Source organism: Cryptomeria japonica, chromosome 7 (assembly GCF_030272615.1).
Source record: "Cryptomeria japonica chromosome 7, Sugi_1.0, whole genome shotgun sequence".
NCBI classification, from domain to species: Eukaryota; Viridiplantae; Streptophyta; class Pinopsida; order Cupressales; family Cupressaceae; genus Cryptomeria; species Cryptomeria japonica.
The window spans coordinates 648,914,628-648,932,878 of NC_081411.1; the positions used below are offsets into that span (position 1 = coordinate 648,914,628).

Below are 18,251 nucleotides of genomic sequence, written 5' to 3' on the forward strand. Positions count from 1 at the left end.
ATTTTGCAAAAAAAATGCATTTCTAATTAAATTTAAGCAATTTTTTTAATTCCCTAGTTTTTTGCCTAATACTAGCCGAGTTTTTCCCTAGTTTTTTTTTAGACCAAGGCGAGTGATTCAACTATGCTAATGACAACTAAAAACTAAAAGAGACATTTTCAACTCATTTTTGGCACATGCACAACAAAGAGCAGATCTGTTATGACTTATTCTAACACTTCAGTGGTAAGTGCATAAGAATATTTGTTGGCGGTGATGTAGGTGAACTTTATTCAAGGCAATATAAAGCTCAAGAAATTTGAAATTGCATAATATTTATTCAAATGCTTTAAATCTCTGTCCCTCATACATGATAAGTCTTGTACTTCTAATCATATTAGATTCTTAAGACATTCGTTTCATTGAACTTCAATAAATATGGTGAAAATGATCTAAATTTGCAGTTCTTTAACCTTTATCTGATAATATGGGAAAATTGAGAAGAAACATACAGTTCATTCAATGAAGAGAATAGCACACTGTGATTTCCAAAGCTATTTAACAAAAAAATCTGGCATATATACATGGCTGATAATTCAAAGGTTAATATTTTAAGCATTGATTTTTTCTCATCTAATAAAATATTATTTTGATGAGTTATTGTTGAAGCCATACAAGTGATAGTTCCATCAGCCTATGAGAAAACCAAGGCTTCAGCAATAAGATTGGTTGTTTCCAACCCAAAGACCTTTTCAACAATAGTCATTGCAAATTCCATGGTAGCTCCTACGCCCATGTTTGTTATCACCTTGCCATCAACTACAACTCTTACATTCACTGCACTCTGGTCTGAGAGCCTGCTTGAATGGCGTGGATGAGATGTAGCTTTTTTACCCTGTCAAGAGAATAACAACTTTAATACATAAACAAAGCATATCACAACACACCCAATGGTTTTCTCTTTTTATATGTTACCTATAAAACATAGCCGTGCATACCTTTAACAAACCCTTGTTGTCCAGCATTACTGCTGATGCACATATAGCTCCATAAACTTTGTTTGATTTTGCTTGCTCTCTAAGCAATTTGACCAGGTGTTCGCACGAACCTAATCTTTCAGCTCCATGCAGACCACCCTATGCCAAATTTTTTAAATAAGCAACCTTTGAAGTTCATATGTAGCAATCTAAAAGCAATTTAACCTCCTTTGGAACAAACTGTTACATGAATAACTAATAAACAGCTAATATGAATAGTAAGAGAATTATTGAACAAGCTTGCTCTCCATTTCATACCACCAGGTTAGCGTTACATTCAAAAAAGTCTGTAACTTAATGTCATGCTGTAATTTTAATAGGTGTCTCTGCAATTTGAAGAACTTGTTCAAACACAAGGTTATGAACAGAAGATTCAATTGCAAAAAGTTCAACGTAAATAAATAAAACAAATGGTCCGATTGTTTAGAAATGGTAAAAAGCACGGTTAATCTAGTCACAGTATTATAGTCAGTAAATTTTAGCCCTGACTAATCAAGTAGAAGTAGAACTGATCAAAAGAAACTGTGTCTTCTTACTTTGCTGGAGGCCAACATCTGTCAAAATGAACAATATTAAAGCGATCCAAATAGTTTACTGCAGAAGGCTCAGTATCAGATACTTTATTTGAGCATAAACTTTTAAAGTGTTTGTTTAACACAAGCGACAAGTGCATTGCAGGAAATACAGTATAGTTGGCTAAACAGATCAATCAATTTTGCAATGGAATCAACCACAAAGTATCATGCTAGCTTTTGTTTTAACAAGTAGCGTAGTTAGTTGACAGATACTCAACATATTAGCAATGTGAGATTCGTACTAGAATCGGGGCTCTTTCGTATCTATAAATTTCTTGATTATATGATAATTGATGATGGGAATACAAACAAAAATCACTTTATGTGGCAGTACCTTCAACCGATTACAGTGGGAAACACAAAACTTTCAAGAATCAATTTCTGGGAAACAATTAAAAAAGATCGTAAAAATATTATTTTACATGCTACTTTTCTGAAGCTAGATCCAGTCCACGTATCAGCACTGTTAATGCACCACTGGATAATGTGAAAGAGGTCAGATCCTTTTAATTCATAGGATAGAGCATTTAAAATTTTAAGAGCCCAATTATTTTATACATGTAAAAACTTTTTATTATGCATCCATCTATCCTATCACGTACTTGCTTCCTGGATTGGTTCTTGGGCATGTTCTCTTAGTCTTAGGTTCGCCCTACAAGTCATTATCATCTATCTACGTTTCTATATCACATATAAACTGATCGTAGACGTTTTTACCTGAAGGCCTTGTCAAGTTAGTGGGAAATATTATTTTACGTCAGATTGATTTAGATGACAGTGGTATCCATTTTTCCTTGAAATTCTGTTTGAGTACCCCTAAGATTGACAGAGGCACTCACGGGCTCGACAAGACACAATAATCAGTGTAAGGCTGAATGTATGACCTCTTAAGCATATAATATATATTTGCATACACTGAGTGCTTTATAAATGAATATACTATAATCCAGTTCACAAACATCCGTAGGTTCAGGCCTGAGATGCAGCAGAAACACACTAGCCTAGTGTGAGTGGGATCCTCCGCTCAATCCCTGCAGATACCCCATTGCACCAAGATTGAAAGGAAGAATGGAGGGAGCCCTCAATTTCAATTCGGACCAACCAACAGTGAAAAAAGTAACTTTGTATGAGAGTGTGTTGTGTCTCCCTCCCCAAATAAAAATGGGGAAAAAAATGCAGATTCTTAGATCCTGGACAAAAAACTGCTCACCCTCTCAAAACGAGTTTACAAGCATCGGCTCACAAATATTCTGTACTAGTGAACCTTCCAGTGAATGCATCTTGTATATGGTAATTTCATATGGTAGTAATGTATAGTAATGGATTCAATATCCTTCCCCAGCTGAGAAATGGGAGACAATTATATAGTAAAAATTGCAGGTTCATAGGTCCTGGATTAAAAGTGTTCAGCCAAGCATTTATAACCATCCATCTGTTCTAGTAGATGCATCCTGTATAACATATTAGGATTACATGCGATCACCATATGCATAATATCATTATCGATATCACAATGAATGACTGTATTACCAAATACTTTCCACCGGTGTGTATAAATATATATCTACAACTCTTTCAAAGAAGGAAGAAAAAAATATGGGAACATAGGGACTTGGAACGAATGTATCTCTGACTTGCAGTGCAATTTAATTCCATTTCTATTCTTTCCAAGCTTCTTAAAGCTGATACACTATCAAATTTCTGGGGATCATAAATAATGGATGTTCAAAATAGATGTAATTAATAAGAAGATTCTCAGCAAAACTTATTTCACCGAAACAAACTTCCTGATTGCATACTTCTTTAACAAACCTCCTAACTTCTTATGTTTCCACAGAGAGCAAAAATTAGGCATTTGGCAAAAGTTAAAAGAGTCTTTCAAGCATACACGGCATTGAAAAGAACAATAAAATCAGAAGTCCCAGTTAACTAGAACTAACCGGCAAAAGGATCAAATCATAATTTGATTGAATGACTTCTTCAATAAGCTTATCAGCAACAATTTTTGTTCCTCTTGCAGCCACAATTTGCAGATTGTCTTCTACAGAAGCAACGATGACATTTGCTTTTGCTCTCCTCAGAACATCTATAACTATAACAGCTTCTACCTCATCTGTTCCATTTGCAATGGGAACAAGAACCTAGCAGGAAGAACAGATAATATTGCCAATCGTTTAAGTTTTTCAAAAATAAGAAATAATAGAAAAGAACAATTCTGTTTCATATATGTATATCAAATACTGTTTCATATATGTACATCAAATAAAAAAGCCTGATTTTTTTATAAACATAAAATTAAAACATAAACAATGAAAGTGATAGCTTTCACAATAATTGAAGCTGGTTGCAACTTTTATGCCAAATTTGATGTGGTGGATTTAAAAAAAGGCTAAAAAAGGTTCACTAAGAAACTGATAAAATTACATATCAAAAAAATATAATAATATGTTCAGCAGGCCTGAATAAATGGTAAAAATGGAGAGTTGCGACAATGAAAACCTAGGTTCAGTTCTCCTGGAAACCACTGGATGCTAACTCTGGGGCATTTGTGCCTTAAGTAAAGTGCTCCCAATTGCACACATGATAAATGTCTACAGTTCAGGCTCCTGTTTGTGTCCCAGAGCTGTAGGAGCTACTAAACCCATACTATCAATTAGTATACATATAGAGAATACTACTGAAAGCATTAAAAATTACTATTTGATGTTAATCATATGAACAATTATCTATCCTTACGACCCTGGGCATTCTCCCTAAAACTTCATAGGAAATATAGTGAGAACTGTTTGATTGGAGTACCATGGATGTAATAACTAACATTCAACTTGTAACTCAGATGTTGCATGATAAAACAATTGTAGCCTTAATTTTAAGTTTTCCTCACCTATTTGCAACGTAAAATTATATCCATTGTCTAAATTACTAGGTTTTGAATTGTCAACTAAATGTTGACCACTTTGCACTGTTTTTAAAAGGTTTTCTTGCTATCCAACAATATAAAAAGATAAATATGATGGAAAATTTTAAAAACCATCCATACTGATAGTGATAACACTGAACTGAAGTTATATTAGACCTGATTTTTACCAGCAAGTTTACAAATGATTTCCACTCCTGAGTAAAATTAACAGTTGATTTTGATTATTACTTGTGCAATTAATTAGAACTTAAAACATATTATTTAAAATTTAACACATGCATGCAGCAATAAGAAAAAAATTCCTCTTTCTAATAATGTTTTCATAACTGGTGAGGTTGGTATATTTTTCAGTATTCACCAGGATTCTTTTTCAGTGCCATCTTTACCACAAAAATATTAGGTAAAACTAGGAGATGGGACCGAGCACAAGTCTCAAGTAACTTTGGCAGACTAGGTATGTCTCTGGGAGGGTGTGTTTGTAGAAACTTTCAACACAACCGATCATTTAAAAAATCCTTAGAAGCTATCCTCATTGAGATATACGAAGCAGTTCTTACTAGAGGAACTTTTGCCAATGCCCAGTCTTCAGCATTGTGTTCTTCTTTTCCAACTTCACCTTCTTTCCAGCCCTGTTGCACCTGTGCATTCAAAATGGCTAACAAAATAAGTTTATATATTAATTATTACATATTCATTCATGACATACTTTTAGTTGAGCTGCATATCCTAATATAAATTCCTTCAAGTACAATATAGAAGCAGGCACAATTAATACAAATAGCCATGAAAGATAGTCAGATCTATAATCAAACTTGACATAAAAGAAAAGGAACTAGTAACCAACAGTTGGAAAACCTGGATATACCCCATGCTTGACGTGCCCAAAATGTATGAATATGCCACAATATGTGACTTTGGATGGCCTATTGATTTATCTTTTCTAGATGTTTTAAGGAATCCATGTATGATATTATATATTTGAAATACTTAAATTGGATCACTCATGTACTCCCAACTATTATACTAAAAACCAATTTTTTGTTTTATCTAAAAATATTTTCATGATAATGTTTCAGTTTCCTCTCTAGCATGTTTTTCTTCTCTGTGTTGGCTGTAAGCTGACCTATGGAATTAGTCATATATTTAGCTTATCATGTTTTTCCACTTTTAAAGAGGATTTCAAAATCTGGGGGTCCCTCTTGAAGCTTAACAACTTAAACATTGGCATTGGATTATCAACAAAACAGGGATGAAACAATTGGATTTCCTTTGCCAAAAATTTATGTGGAGTGGTTGCAAGAAAAAAAGAAAGTGGTCCACTGATAAATAGAAAACATTTTGTCAACCCATGCAGGAAAGGGCCTTAGATTTTAAATCCTCCACCAAGCATAGTTAGGCTTTGGCAGCTACACTTTACTAGAAAATGATTATGGCCCCTCCTGCATTGTGGGAAGCTAATATTTGAGCCAAGTATACAGAGAGTAACACCTCGGAGAGTATTATTCGCTATCTCTTTTCTCTATAGGATCACCCATTCTTGTTATTCTAAGAGAGAGGGAAGCTCTTATAAAAATGCATTTGTTTCCCTTATGGAAGTCTGTAACTAGTGTGTTTAATCTTCCATGGATCAGCATTCATTCTATTGAACTGATTTGAGCATGGCAAAGTTATCTGTCTAAGGGTCAGAATTTCCTCCCCACAATGTGGTCTGGCATCAATTTTATCCTCTGGAACACTTGGAAGGAAAGAAATAGCAGAATTTTCCAGCACGATAGTAGGGATATCAGTTATGTTTGGGAGAAGATCAAAATGAATATAGTTTAATCTATCAAGCATAAAATTTGTCTACCTCAAATTCTCACTCCAGAATGGGAGCATTTATGTAAGTTGGAAAGACCTTTGACAGCTCCTCCTTTTGGGTACGGTAAGTTGAATATGGATGGTGCTTCAAGAGGCAATCTAGGTCAGGCTAGTATGGGAGGCATTGGTAGATCTTTAAGTAAATCTATAGCATTCTTCTTTGCTGAAAAAATGGGACATATAACTAACAATTTAGCAAAGATTAAAGTTGTTCATAAAGGGATGCAAGAGGCTCTCAAAATTGGGTGGCAAAAACTCCAAATTGAATCTGATTCAAAGGTAGTCATTAACTTCATATCTGGTCCTCAGGGATTCCATAGCAAAAATTAGAAAATAGCAAAAGAGTTGGAGAATATTCAAAGCTTTTGGGATAAATTTCAATAGTTAAATTCAACCATGTTCCTAGAGAACGCAATAAAGTAGCGGATGCGCTAGCCAATTGGGCTCTTGACCACCACAACCTCATTTGTGATGGTTCGCCCCCTCACTAGTGGCCAACAAAGCTTCACAAGGATCTGAGAAAGATTCCAAATTTTGAATTGTCCCATTGAATTCTAATATGTATCGTTCTCTTTATATTTCCTAGACTTGGACTAATAGCTTTCAGGCCTGGCATGGTCAAGCATGTACACTTTGATTTCTATCTAATATGATGAGGTTCTCTTTTACAAAAAATAAAATAAAATCTGCCTAATTAATGTGCGAATTTCATTCTAGGCACCACATACAGTGTGCACTATCCTCTACTAGAAAATCTTTAGGTGACAGCTGTGACATTCTATCATTTTCCTTCTATTTCTCCCAAGTGATGCCTTGTAAAGGACGACTAAAATTGCTGCGGGGATGTCTTTTAAGAATAATACTATAGAGTTTTTCTAAAAAGGATGAGCCATCAGATTGCAGCCTTGCTATGCCACTATTAATTTGGTGGTGGAGCTTCACATAGTGTAACAATTAAAAATGGAATCTATTGGAGTAAGAAGGATCCTACAAGGAGGCCTAAAACCTGCAGATACAAGATGGAAAAATTCCCAAATTAGGTGAGATGCCGATCCAAGGCGAAAAGGACCTCAGCAACCATAAAACATTATTAGGAAGGAAGTACATATGCAAGGAAGAGATAAGAAGAATATGGATCTGCCCAGTTCCTTGTGTTGGCACATGTGATATCTACTATTTCTTGAATGAAGGAATTATTTGCTCCAGGAAGCTGAAGTGCAGCCACTGCAAATTTTTCAACCACTTGATATAATTCCTCATACATTCTCATGATATTATTAATTTACTTAGCTTGTTCCTTAACCATTTTGATTTGTTCAACTACAGTTGATAAAGGCAAGGGGACTGTGGATGAGTTGTTCCCATAACCATGGTCATGCTAAGAGTTCCAATACATGAAAGAAGAATTAGCTTGAGGAGATTAATTACAATGGAATCAATGAAATAACTTTAGTGAGGCCTTTTGAAATTTGGAGAAGAGGTGGTGCCATTCCTATTCATCTACTCAACGACTACTTGCTTTCCCAGATTTCTAATTCAGATCTTTAGAAGAGTTCTCCTATGATGAGTTCAAATGCTATAAGTCGGTGAATCACTAAGAGCAATTTGAATATTCACACCACCCAAGCATCATAAGGAGTTCCCAGGGAGAGGAGCAATTCTTCTAGCAACAATCATCACTCAATCTTTAGCAGTTGCTGGCACAGGACAATAAATGATACAAGTGCAAGAGAAAGGGCCACTAACACAAGAAGGATGGTTAAGATCTATTTCATAATCATCAGTCTCATCACTATTGTAGTGCTGCTACAATGTGATTGGCAGGCATTCAAACAGGAGAGTGGTTGCATCTTCAAACAAGCAAGTGTAGGATATATATACATTTTCTCTATATAAGGATGGTGCCATGAGCCAAACTAGAGGAAGGATCCCCATAATACCATTGCTAAGACAGCCAAAGGAGAAAGACAAGATATCCATACAGAAAAAAATGAGCATAAAAGAATGAGGGCAGCATGGAATAAGGCAGAAAGCATGGAGATTAAAGACCAAAAGAATGGGGATAAGGCACAAAGAGCCTTGACAAGTTGAGCATGCCAATACTTCAGCACAAAATGACTTGGCGAACACACAGAGACTCATGAACAAATTTCTACTTCAGCACACACACCAATCAGCAGCATGAACACTCAGAAAACACTCCAAAATATCTGAAACTAACACACAAATCTGCAACATTGTTCCTCAAATCTACTGCTTTGGATGAAGAGCAGTCACAAGCTCAATCAGTTGCTGTATTGCAAGCACGAAACCAAGTGGTAGCTAGGAGATATGCATTCCCCGAAGCTTCATTCCAAATTTTGGCAGCACTTCATTATAACTTTTCTCATAGATGCCAAATGAGAGGCCAAGTGCTCATATTTATAGATTTTGAAACTCAAATTCACATTCAAATGGTTCCCAAATTCCTATTTTCTCATTTGGATTTCACTTCAAACATGTCCTTGACTTTGCACCCCCTTCCCTAGGCACAAAATTCAAACTTTTTCCTTGGTCCAAACTTGCAACATAAAAGAACATTGTACATGAGAATATATTTCATCCTTGGTGCCAACTTAGGAGAATAAATAAATTTTTGAATAAGATGCACTTTTCATTTCCTAAGTCGTCCAGCAATATATTAAAATATTAAACTTTAGAATAAAGTATTAACATTTAATAAATCACTTGCAAAATTGTTAAGGCCCAAAAGTGCACCCAAAAACTAAGCTATTAAAACCTAGCACTTTTGGTTAACATGGGAACAATCACGAGTCTGTGGGTAAACTATTATTATGATTGGACCTCTGGATTAGGCCGGTTCCTGATACTAATGGATCATCTACTCTAACAAGACCTTAAGAAGAACTTTTGAGGAAAAGGGAGAGGGAATCGAAAAATAAGGATGAAATAACTGCTAACAACATAAACAAGGTGATACACCAAATTATCTGAAAGATAACAGAAAAACTCTTTTAAATGCACCTGTTCTACACATATGACATCTCTGAATTCATATCACAAAAAGTGTTTCATACAAAGGGTTCTTGCTCAAAAACTTGAAAAGGAAATGACTTTCACAAACAATTTTTTGATAAACTACAATGCATGACCTGTGATTCATGCATGAGACAGAAAAATTCAAGAAAGGTTATTTCACAAATAACACAAAAATGAAAGTTGCTCTCAATCACACAATGAAAAATAACTCAGAAAATGATAAGGCATGAACTGATATTTTTATTCAAATCTTCTGTCAAAACTGCAAAATGGGTTACAAGATACAATAACTCAGCTAGGCTTGAGAAAAAATCTAGAACCCCAGAACCTGAAATCCTTCCTTCCTTTATGCAAAAGGCCTTTCAAAGGCAAGGATGAGATGACTAGTGCTCAACTGAAAGCTTCCTTGAGTGATCTGCAAGTGAAAAATATCTCCATTTCCGAATAGGGAAAGAAACCCCCACAAAAAGGCTTCAAACTCTGCATGAATGTGTGAAATCAGGTGTAAACTCTTGGTCAACTGAAGGTTGACCCATGAAATACTCAAAATCAGGCTCTAACTGCTGGAGAACTAGCTCAAACTCATGAATAACTGCATTCTAAGCCCAAATTTGCCCCCAAATTCATGTGACAACTTCACCTATCAAAGGTTCAATATTTTTCTTCCATTTGCATATTGGAAATGATTTTAAGACACAATTTTAATAAATATTAATTGCATTTATAATCCATCCAATTAAATATTTATTTTACATTGTCTTGTGTATATGGAAGAAAGGTATTTGAACATTAGAGTTTAAAGATGCAAAAAAAAAAATTTAATTTCCTTCATTAGGATATTGCTAGGAAATTAATATTTGCAAAAATAATTAATTAAGTATTTATTAATTATATAAATGTTGTTAAATAATAAACTTTAGAATAAAGTATTAACATTTAATAAATCACTTGCAAAACAAATACTGATCAATACCAAATTGAGCTATGAATTGAAGTGCTGAAAACCATCAAATTGAACCGGGTCAAAACTCTGCATTGAACTGCTAAAAATAGAACTTCCTGAGATGACACACTAAAAATAGTAAGTCTGATGCAGAGGATCTTGGGAAACCAATCACAAACCCTTGTCTGCAACTCCATTGAAGATAGTTAAAAACAGTTTTCACCAAAATTTTCATAACTTATACAAATGTGCATAAAAATGACTCAGACCAAAATTAAATGAAAGGTGATTCATATATCTTTCAAATTAATCTATTTTGAGGTCATAACTCTTCCCAATGAGGTCATAACATCAGATTGGTATCAGAGCTAGAATATTTGGTAGTGAATATTGGTAGGTCATAACTCTTCCCAATGAGGTCATAACTTCCCTTCAAATTAATAGTGAATATTTGGTACAGTCTCATTGGGAAGAGTTATGACCTCAAAATAGATTAATTGGAAAGATATATGAATCACTTTTCATTTAATTTTGGTCTGAGTCATTTTTATGCACATTTGTGTAAGTTATGAAAATTTTGGTGAAAATTGTTTTTGGGTGCTCCTACACCAAAGTCTTGAAAAACAACTCAAAGACTGTTCTTTGAACCCTGTAGCTCAGCTCGAGAAACCCAAAAAAACCCAGTAATCATGACAATTAACATCAACTTACTAAAAATAGTAGGTTCTGCAAACTCCTCTGAACTGATTGCATGTCATACCACTGCGAAGCTTACAGAAAACCCAGAAGGAAACCTTGATTCATTTTGTCAAACTCCAACCAGAACATCCCTGAAAACTGCGAGGAATCCTCCTAGAAAATAGGAAACCCTAATTTTTGCTTCCAGTTAGCCTCCGGGTTTCTAGAATAGGCTAATGGCTCACTGAACTCTTCTCACTAAGAAGGGGACATTAGAAGTTAGCGATCATGTGAAGATTGTTGACAACCTTGGAATCTCCTCTAAAGAATCAAATAAGAACCTCTCTGAAAAAGAGGTAGGTGACTGGACCCGAGGCGGCGAAATAGGAGCCACATCACTAGCCTCTAGACGAGGTGTGGTGACAAAATCTAGAGAATGTGAAGCCTCCTCCACAACAAGCACAAAAGAAGACAAAGAGGTCGCATTAACCGATTTCTAGTGACTCATATGCACTTAGGTGGCTAAGGTGAGGGCTTCATGTCAATCGTAGCAAGTCTAAGGACCCCAAGAAAGCTATGATGAAGATGAGGAGATAAGGTAAGACTAGACAATGTTGCACTGGACACAACCTATGTATGCAACATGTTGATCGACATGGAAAATGGAGGGATGTCTGGCAAAGAGGTGATGAGCGACAACTCCGATGAGGGAGCAATGAAAACTTGTTCCCATTTGGGGCGAGGCTCATCAACACTCCCCAAAGTGGCAGGAAGTAGATTAGAGGATGGAGTAGAAGCATACGTAGAGCAAGCAGCAAGAGCAACGAAAAAAAGTAGGCACAGATCCAACAGGAGAAAAACCGGGCATCGAAGACTCACCCTCAACCTTCAAAGTGGCCTCACATTCCCTAGCCATCACCCATCGATGATTCTTACACTCACATGCAAACTGGTTCTAACATAGATGGGAACCAAGAAGAGAAGTCTACAAAGACACAGTAACATCCTACTCGATAGGAGAGGCCATCAATGCCATTGTTGACAAAGAAGAAGGCCCAACAGATGAAGCAAGAGGTGCCACCATAGCAATCATTGCAAGCTCAGTCATAGACACTTTTAATTGTTTTTCTCTAGGAGAAGTCAGATGAACAGGAGGTACCCTCAAAGGTTGAGATAAAGGAACCAAGGGAGAAGGGCGAGTATAGGGCAAATGCTTACCCTTGACATATAGAGTAGGGTGAGGGATGTTTGCAAGGATTGGCAACTCAAAAGGAGGGCATGCCTTAGACTTCAGTAGCACTGGTTCCTTTTCCTTGTCTATGCTAGGCATACTTGTAGGAATAGAAGACACCAATGGAGGTTGCATGGTCCTTGATGGACGGGGATGTCTACCCTGAGGAATAGGTTTGTCTTTAACCCCTAATGAAGAGGGAGTAGAGGACACAATATGTTGTAACACAAGAGCAGACAACGATGGAGTAGAGACAGATTAGGGGGGAGCCAAAGACATAATAGGTTGAATTGATTTAGATGCCAATTCCCCAATTTTATATTTATAATAAACCTTGTATAACAAATCATTGTGGGGAAGCATAGGTCTAACCAAAGCATGCCAAAAAAGATCAAGAGCAAAGCTCGCATGGGCCATCAGTGGCTAATACCTAGTATCTTGAATAGTGTGCATGACAATCTCATGAGGAAACTTGAGACATTTGCGTACCACCAAGGGGATTACATCCATAGCAACCAACCAAGGAATCCCAACTTTACATAGAATTGGTCCAACTCAAGGATAACAACCAAAATACTAAATATTGCCTTGGGTCCTACGAGGACTGTCAAGGTGGTGCATCCCATGGGTGGAACAAAAATTCCATCATGCGTTCATATGGTAGCACAACACTCGTCATATTTCACCCGATGTAGACTATTAATAAAGAGGGCCTCCATAATGACATCAACTCTACATGATGGATCGACCATAACACTTGTAACAATGTTATCGTTGATTTTAGTAGGGATGTAAAGAGGGGTTGGCTCTCTGCTATACGACAAATCTAGAGGTGTGAATGATATATCCATACTCGCCGTCCTCTGGCATGGGGGAGAAATCAGAGTGATGGTAACCATATTGACATAAGAACTATCACTCAATGTAGGAGCAGATGACGTAGAAATAAAATTTGAAGAATGTGGCAGAAACGAATTGATATAAATCTGCAATTCACTATTTGTTTTGTCAACATACTTATTAGATTTCCATTTTCTATCTCTGACCCAGATAGTACCATTGTCTATATGGTCTTGGATGATGTATCGCAAATGCATACAACATTCAATATCATGGCCAAGAACTTTGAACCATCATACCAGTGGGGTTATGTGTTGATAGGGAAGTTTGTACTACCATCATCGCATAATAAAATACACTAAGTATATCCTACTCTCTCTCGAATAAGAAAACCTTGTATGCCCTCTTACTGTCCAAACAATATAACTCCAAGGTTTCTTGTCTCAAGTCTTGACTGTTCTTAGGATAACTCAATGATGATGTGATTTTGTAATGTCCCCTAATGGGACCCTCTAATATTTTGTCTTAGAATCACAATTTTAATATATAGTGATTACAATAGAGACACACTACAGTCAACTTAGCTTGGTTTGGAACCTGAATGTGAGTCCCGAACAATACAATAATAGAGGCCTTTGTCTTTCCTTATTTCCTTATTCCATTATTTCTCCTCTTAAATCTATTGTAAACTAAATCACTGACTTCTCACAAGTCTGTCATAAACTCTTCATATAAATATGAAACAAGTTCTTCACTTAGTCTACAGTTTGTTCTTTTATTACTGATTTCTGGTGTATTAGTATTAGCTATTTATTAATTACTTATCATATGATTTATTATACATTACTGCAGAGTGGTTTCCAGAAAATTATTATAATAACTATAATTATTATACCATTGTTAACATTTATATAATTATTGAAATTCTATATAGGAACATCATCGTGCTCCCCTCCCCTTTCAATCTGCTCTTCATTCCCCACTTTCAATTTGTTCAATCTACCTGAAAAATAATTTCAGAATTACTTCCCTTCATTCCCCCCCACACCACTCCATTACATACCACTTTATATCTTTCATATGCCCTTTTACAAGGATTGTGTCTCCTAAGAAAGATGTGACTTTTCATATATATTTGTTTTAATAAACAAATTACATTATTTAAAAGTGAATCGCGACTCCTAGTTTATAATACAGTTTGCACATAAGTTTGTTTGTATAAATAAAACAACATCCCGTTCTATTTGAGAATCACATCTCTTCATTAACCCGTGCTTGGTGAAGGATAATAACACACCTTTTTAGTGAGTTGCTATCTTTAATGAATCGCTGCCTTTAATTTATTGTTTGTTTAGAACATCGTTTTGTCTTCCTTTTAACGTCAAAACACATTATTCATTTTCAATAGCACTTTTCATATGTGGTGTTTGGTCAAAGATCTACGTTTGAACAAGTCATTAAGACTTGTATTAGTTTATTAGTAAGATGTCGTTTCTAATCAGCCACCTTTACCAAGTCTAAAAATGGTGTGAGGTCAAAATAGGACATACTATAAGTATAAACTGTAAACATGCTGCCATTATGTAGCGTGCTGACTGTCAACTGTGCATGTTGTAATATAATATTAATGTTAATAACATAATATTAATTTATTTTTATTTGAGTATTTCAAGAATATTATTAGTAATAAATATTAATAAATATTAATTAAATAGTAATATTTAATAAACAAATAAATTTCAAATAATCATTCGTTGGTAATTATTATATTAATTATTAATAATAATTGATTTATTTAGGATATATATAACGATCATAGAGGGGACATGACAGATTTGCTAGTAATCACAAAGGGACCTATGCATCTGACAAGCTAGTTTGCATTTGATATGGCAATCTAATTGATGCTTCACTTGTCAAACTGGTTAAATAAAGAGAAAAGGGATAGGATTAAGAGAATCTAAGGATAATGATAGTAATGGCTGGTGCCACTGATAGACAAACTTCACATAAAATTGGTTCCTACTTGGCTAAAGAAAAAATCACAATGCCACGGAAATAGTGCAATCTCCAAAGCAAAATGAAAAGATTTTCAAAACATGAACATTCATTTAGATATCCAATTCTGGTGCAATCAAAGAGAACATTCACAATTGAACTAATAGCAATAATAGGCTCAGACTAACCATGCATAAAAATTAATAGCCAGTGAACCCCCAATGGTATGGACTAGAAATTAATCAGATATCCTCACACTTCACCATTAAATCACTAAACTTCAACTAACTTGATGAAAGAAACCATGCAAAATAGGATAAGGCAACTAACAAAACACCATGCTTCAATGCTTTATTCATTTGCTTCAATAGCTAGTACAACAATCTTTGTTCAACAATTCCTACTCTACTCTAATTCTACTTGTTGGCTACCGCTACTCTAATCTAATTTTATTTCTAACCTCTAATTTCTAACACCCCTTACAATGAGAGAGGCACTGGCCTTTTATAGATTTTACATTTTGAATCAATGGCCAGGATTCAATCCATTCAATGGCCCAGATTTGTCCTCTAGAAACCCTAATAACTTTTAGTTAATTATCTCAACCACTTTCCAACTACCCCCACTACAAGATAAAATGAAAACCTGGCAAAATAACAACTTTTGTCACAAACGACAAAATTGGCAGTTAGATAAATAACTAACTTTTGGCTTTCTTGTATTATATTAAATTGGGCCCAAAAGCTGTCATTTTACAACAAATTAATTGCCATTACAATAAATCATAATCTAGCCATCTCTAGTTGTTCCCCCTCTAATTCTGGATGTTTCTTGTAGCACCTCTATAGTCTATCACTCTTTTCTAGAATTCTGGAAATGACATCATTTGGCCTTCTACACTATGGTAGTGATATTTCAGCTTCATACTTCATTATTGGCTCTACTGCACATTCTTCATTGGCATAGCTCTGTTGATATTTCTAGGTGCTTGCAAAATTCTTAATTTTTGTGAGCATGCTCGGAAATGACATTATGAGGAACTTGTTGGTTAAAAATTTTGTACACTTGGGGAAATATACAAAATTGTGGTTTCAACCACAGTGTGTGAGTAAAACTCTCCTAATTAAGGGAAGGCTCCCCCTATCTAACTACAACTTTAAAAATAAAATAGGATGGGACAACAATCTTTCTTCTTCTTTCAAGAAAGACAATATCCTTTTCTTTTCACAAAAAAGTGATAGCGATTCAATATAAAACAACAGTAACAACTCTCGAAATGAAATGAGAGAAAGGAAATGAAGTTTCAATGAAAACTCAAAGACTTCCGTCACTTCCTTCGGGACGGGACAGCAATATCAAGCTCAAAGACTTGATCATGTGAAGTCCTATCTACCCTTTTCTATACTAATTTGATTAAGAACAAATTATAACAGCACAAAGACTGAAATATCTTATCATTTCTACATAAAACAATGGGAAGTAGTATAAGCTCAAAGACTCTCAGCTATTTCTCACAAAATCTACTTCTAAATTCTGTTATGAACAAGTGTAAGAACAAAGTCTTACAACTTTTTCCCAATATAACTTCTACTTTAACTAAATTAATCTTCAATACTTGTAGCTCAAAGACTGCAAATCAGATTCGATTAAGTTCTCAAAGAAACACTTGCAAGAAAGGAAATATGGAACACAAAATCTAGAATGTAACACAAAGACTCAAAGCTTGAGCAATTTTCTTCTATTCCCTTTCAATTCTTCAATTTACACATAAAAGCTCAAAGACTTTTTTGCTGCAAATTTGGCAAAGTTTTTGCTTGCTTTCAAAAAGATAAAGATTACAATAGACCCCTCAAGTATTTTTAGAAGAGGAGCCTTGAGAAAAAGGTGGGAGGATCCTAACTAACTTGAGAGATTCTCTCAACCACCAAGACTTATTCAATAACTAACTAAGACTTATTTCAACTACAGTCCTAACTGAACTCAAACTGTAGTTGCCTTACACGTAATTACAAAAGTGCAAGTAATGACTTATCTTGCGATTTACAAAAAGGCTTTTACATGTAACTTGTCAAAAGAAAAACTACAACTAAAAGATTACAAATCTGGAAAAATACAACTAAGTGTTGAAAAACACTTAAGTTGTAGTATGTGAAGACATGAATCCTTTGAACTTTTGGATGATCATTTTTAGCTCATCAGGATCCGGTTCATGGGTGTTCTTGGCCACGATCATGGTTTTCACGATAACATCGCTACAACGAAGGATTGTGGCATTATTTCTCTCAAAGGAAGACTGAATTTCCCGTGGGTAACCTTGATAAGTCACTAAGGCTTGAATGGATGATGCTGAAAATGGTTCCCTTTTCCACTCTTGACGGATCTTAAACTATAGATCAGAAAGAACCTTTTCTTCAATCAACAATTCTCCATCATGACCCATGATGGTGCAAGAAGCTTTCTGACAATGAGAGACCATATCCTGAAAAACTTCCATTCGCAGCCTCATAGCATCATCAATGTCTTCAAGAAGTGACTTAAGAACAAGGGCTTTATTCTCCAAGAGCTCCTGATATTCCAAGTACACAACTCTTGAAGGAATTACCTAACGTTCTAGAAGAACGCTTAACTTTTGCTGAGGAATTTTAAGCTAAATAGTCAAGCTGTCTTCTACCTTTTCCAAGTTCTGTTTGAAAGTATCAGAAACTTGGTTCAATTGTTCTTCAATGGTTTTCAACTTGGCCATCATTTGGAAAACCTCCTTCAAGACTTGTGCAGATAGATTATGAAGTTGATCAACCCAAGATTCCAGTGCTTGTACCTTTTGAGCAGCTCTCTCAACTCCCTGGATTGATTTTCGTGCCTTGGAAGAACTTGTAGAATTACTCACTTGACCTGTTGGTTTTGTGATTTTATGAACAGTTGCAACAAGTTGTTGGTTGTCCTCTTCTAGCTTATCTTTCATAGCTAGAAGTTCATTGTATTGCTGCACTAGTGAGGCTATAGAATACTGGGCATCATGTTTAACCACTTCATGCGTTTGCTTGCCCAATTCTACCCTTGTGACTTTGTAATCAACAGCTGACATCTCTTCAAGTGGCTTATCTGCTAGAAGCTCAACAATTTCAACCACTTTCATCTTGTTGCTATCAAC

The 18,251-nt window shown here is 35.4% G+C and overlaps 1 protein-coding gene across 1 annotated transcript in view; it reads right to left on the reverse strand.

Annotated features, from left to right (window-relative positions):
* Positions 1 to 428: 428 nt before the first annotated feature.
* The window catches only part of LOC131071221 (protein DJ-1 homolog A), a 55,493-nt gene continuing 37,670 nt past the window's right edge, over positions 429 to 18,251 (reverse strand). Inside the window, exons 4-7 of the mRNA XM_059208844.1 lie at positions 5,069 to 5,149; positions 3,532 to 3,732; positions 978 to 1,115; positions 429 to 874 (exon numbers count right to left, since the gene is read on the reverse strand). Coding sequence (XP_059064827.1) covers positions 674 to 874; positions 978 to 1,115; positions 3,532 to 3,732; positions 5,069 to 5,149 — 621 coding nt within the window. The 3' untranslated portion in view covers positions 429 to 673. The remainder of the gene's footprint in view (positions 875 to 977; positions 1,116 to 3,531; positions 3,733 to 5,068; positions 5,150 to 18,251) is intronic.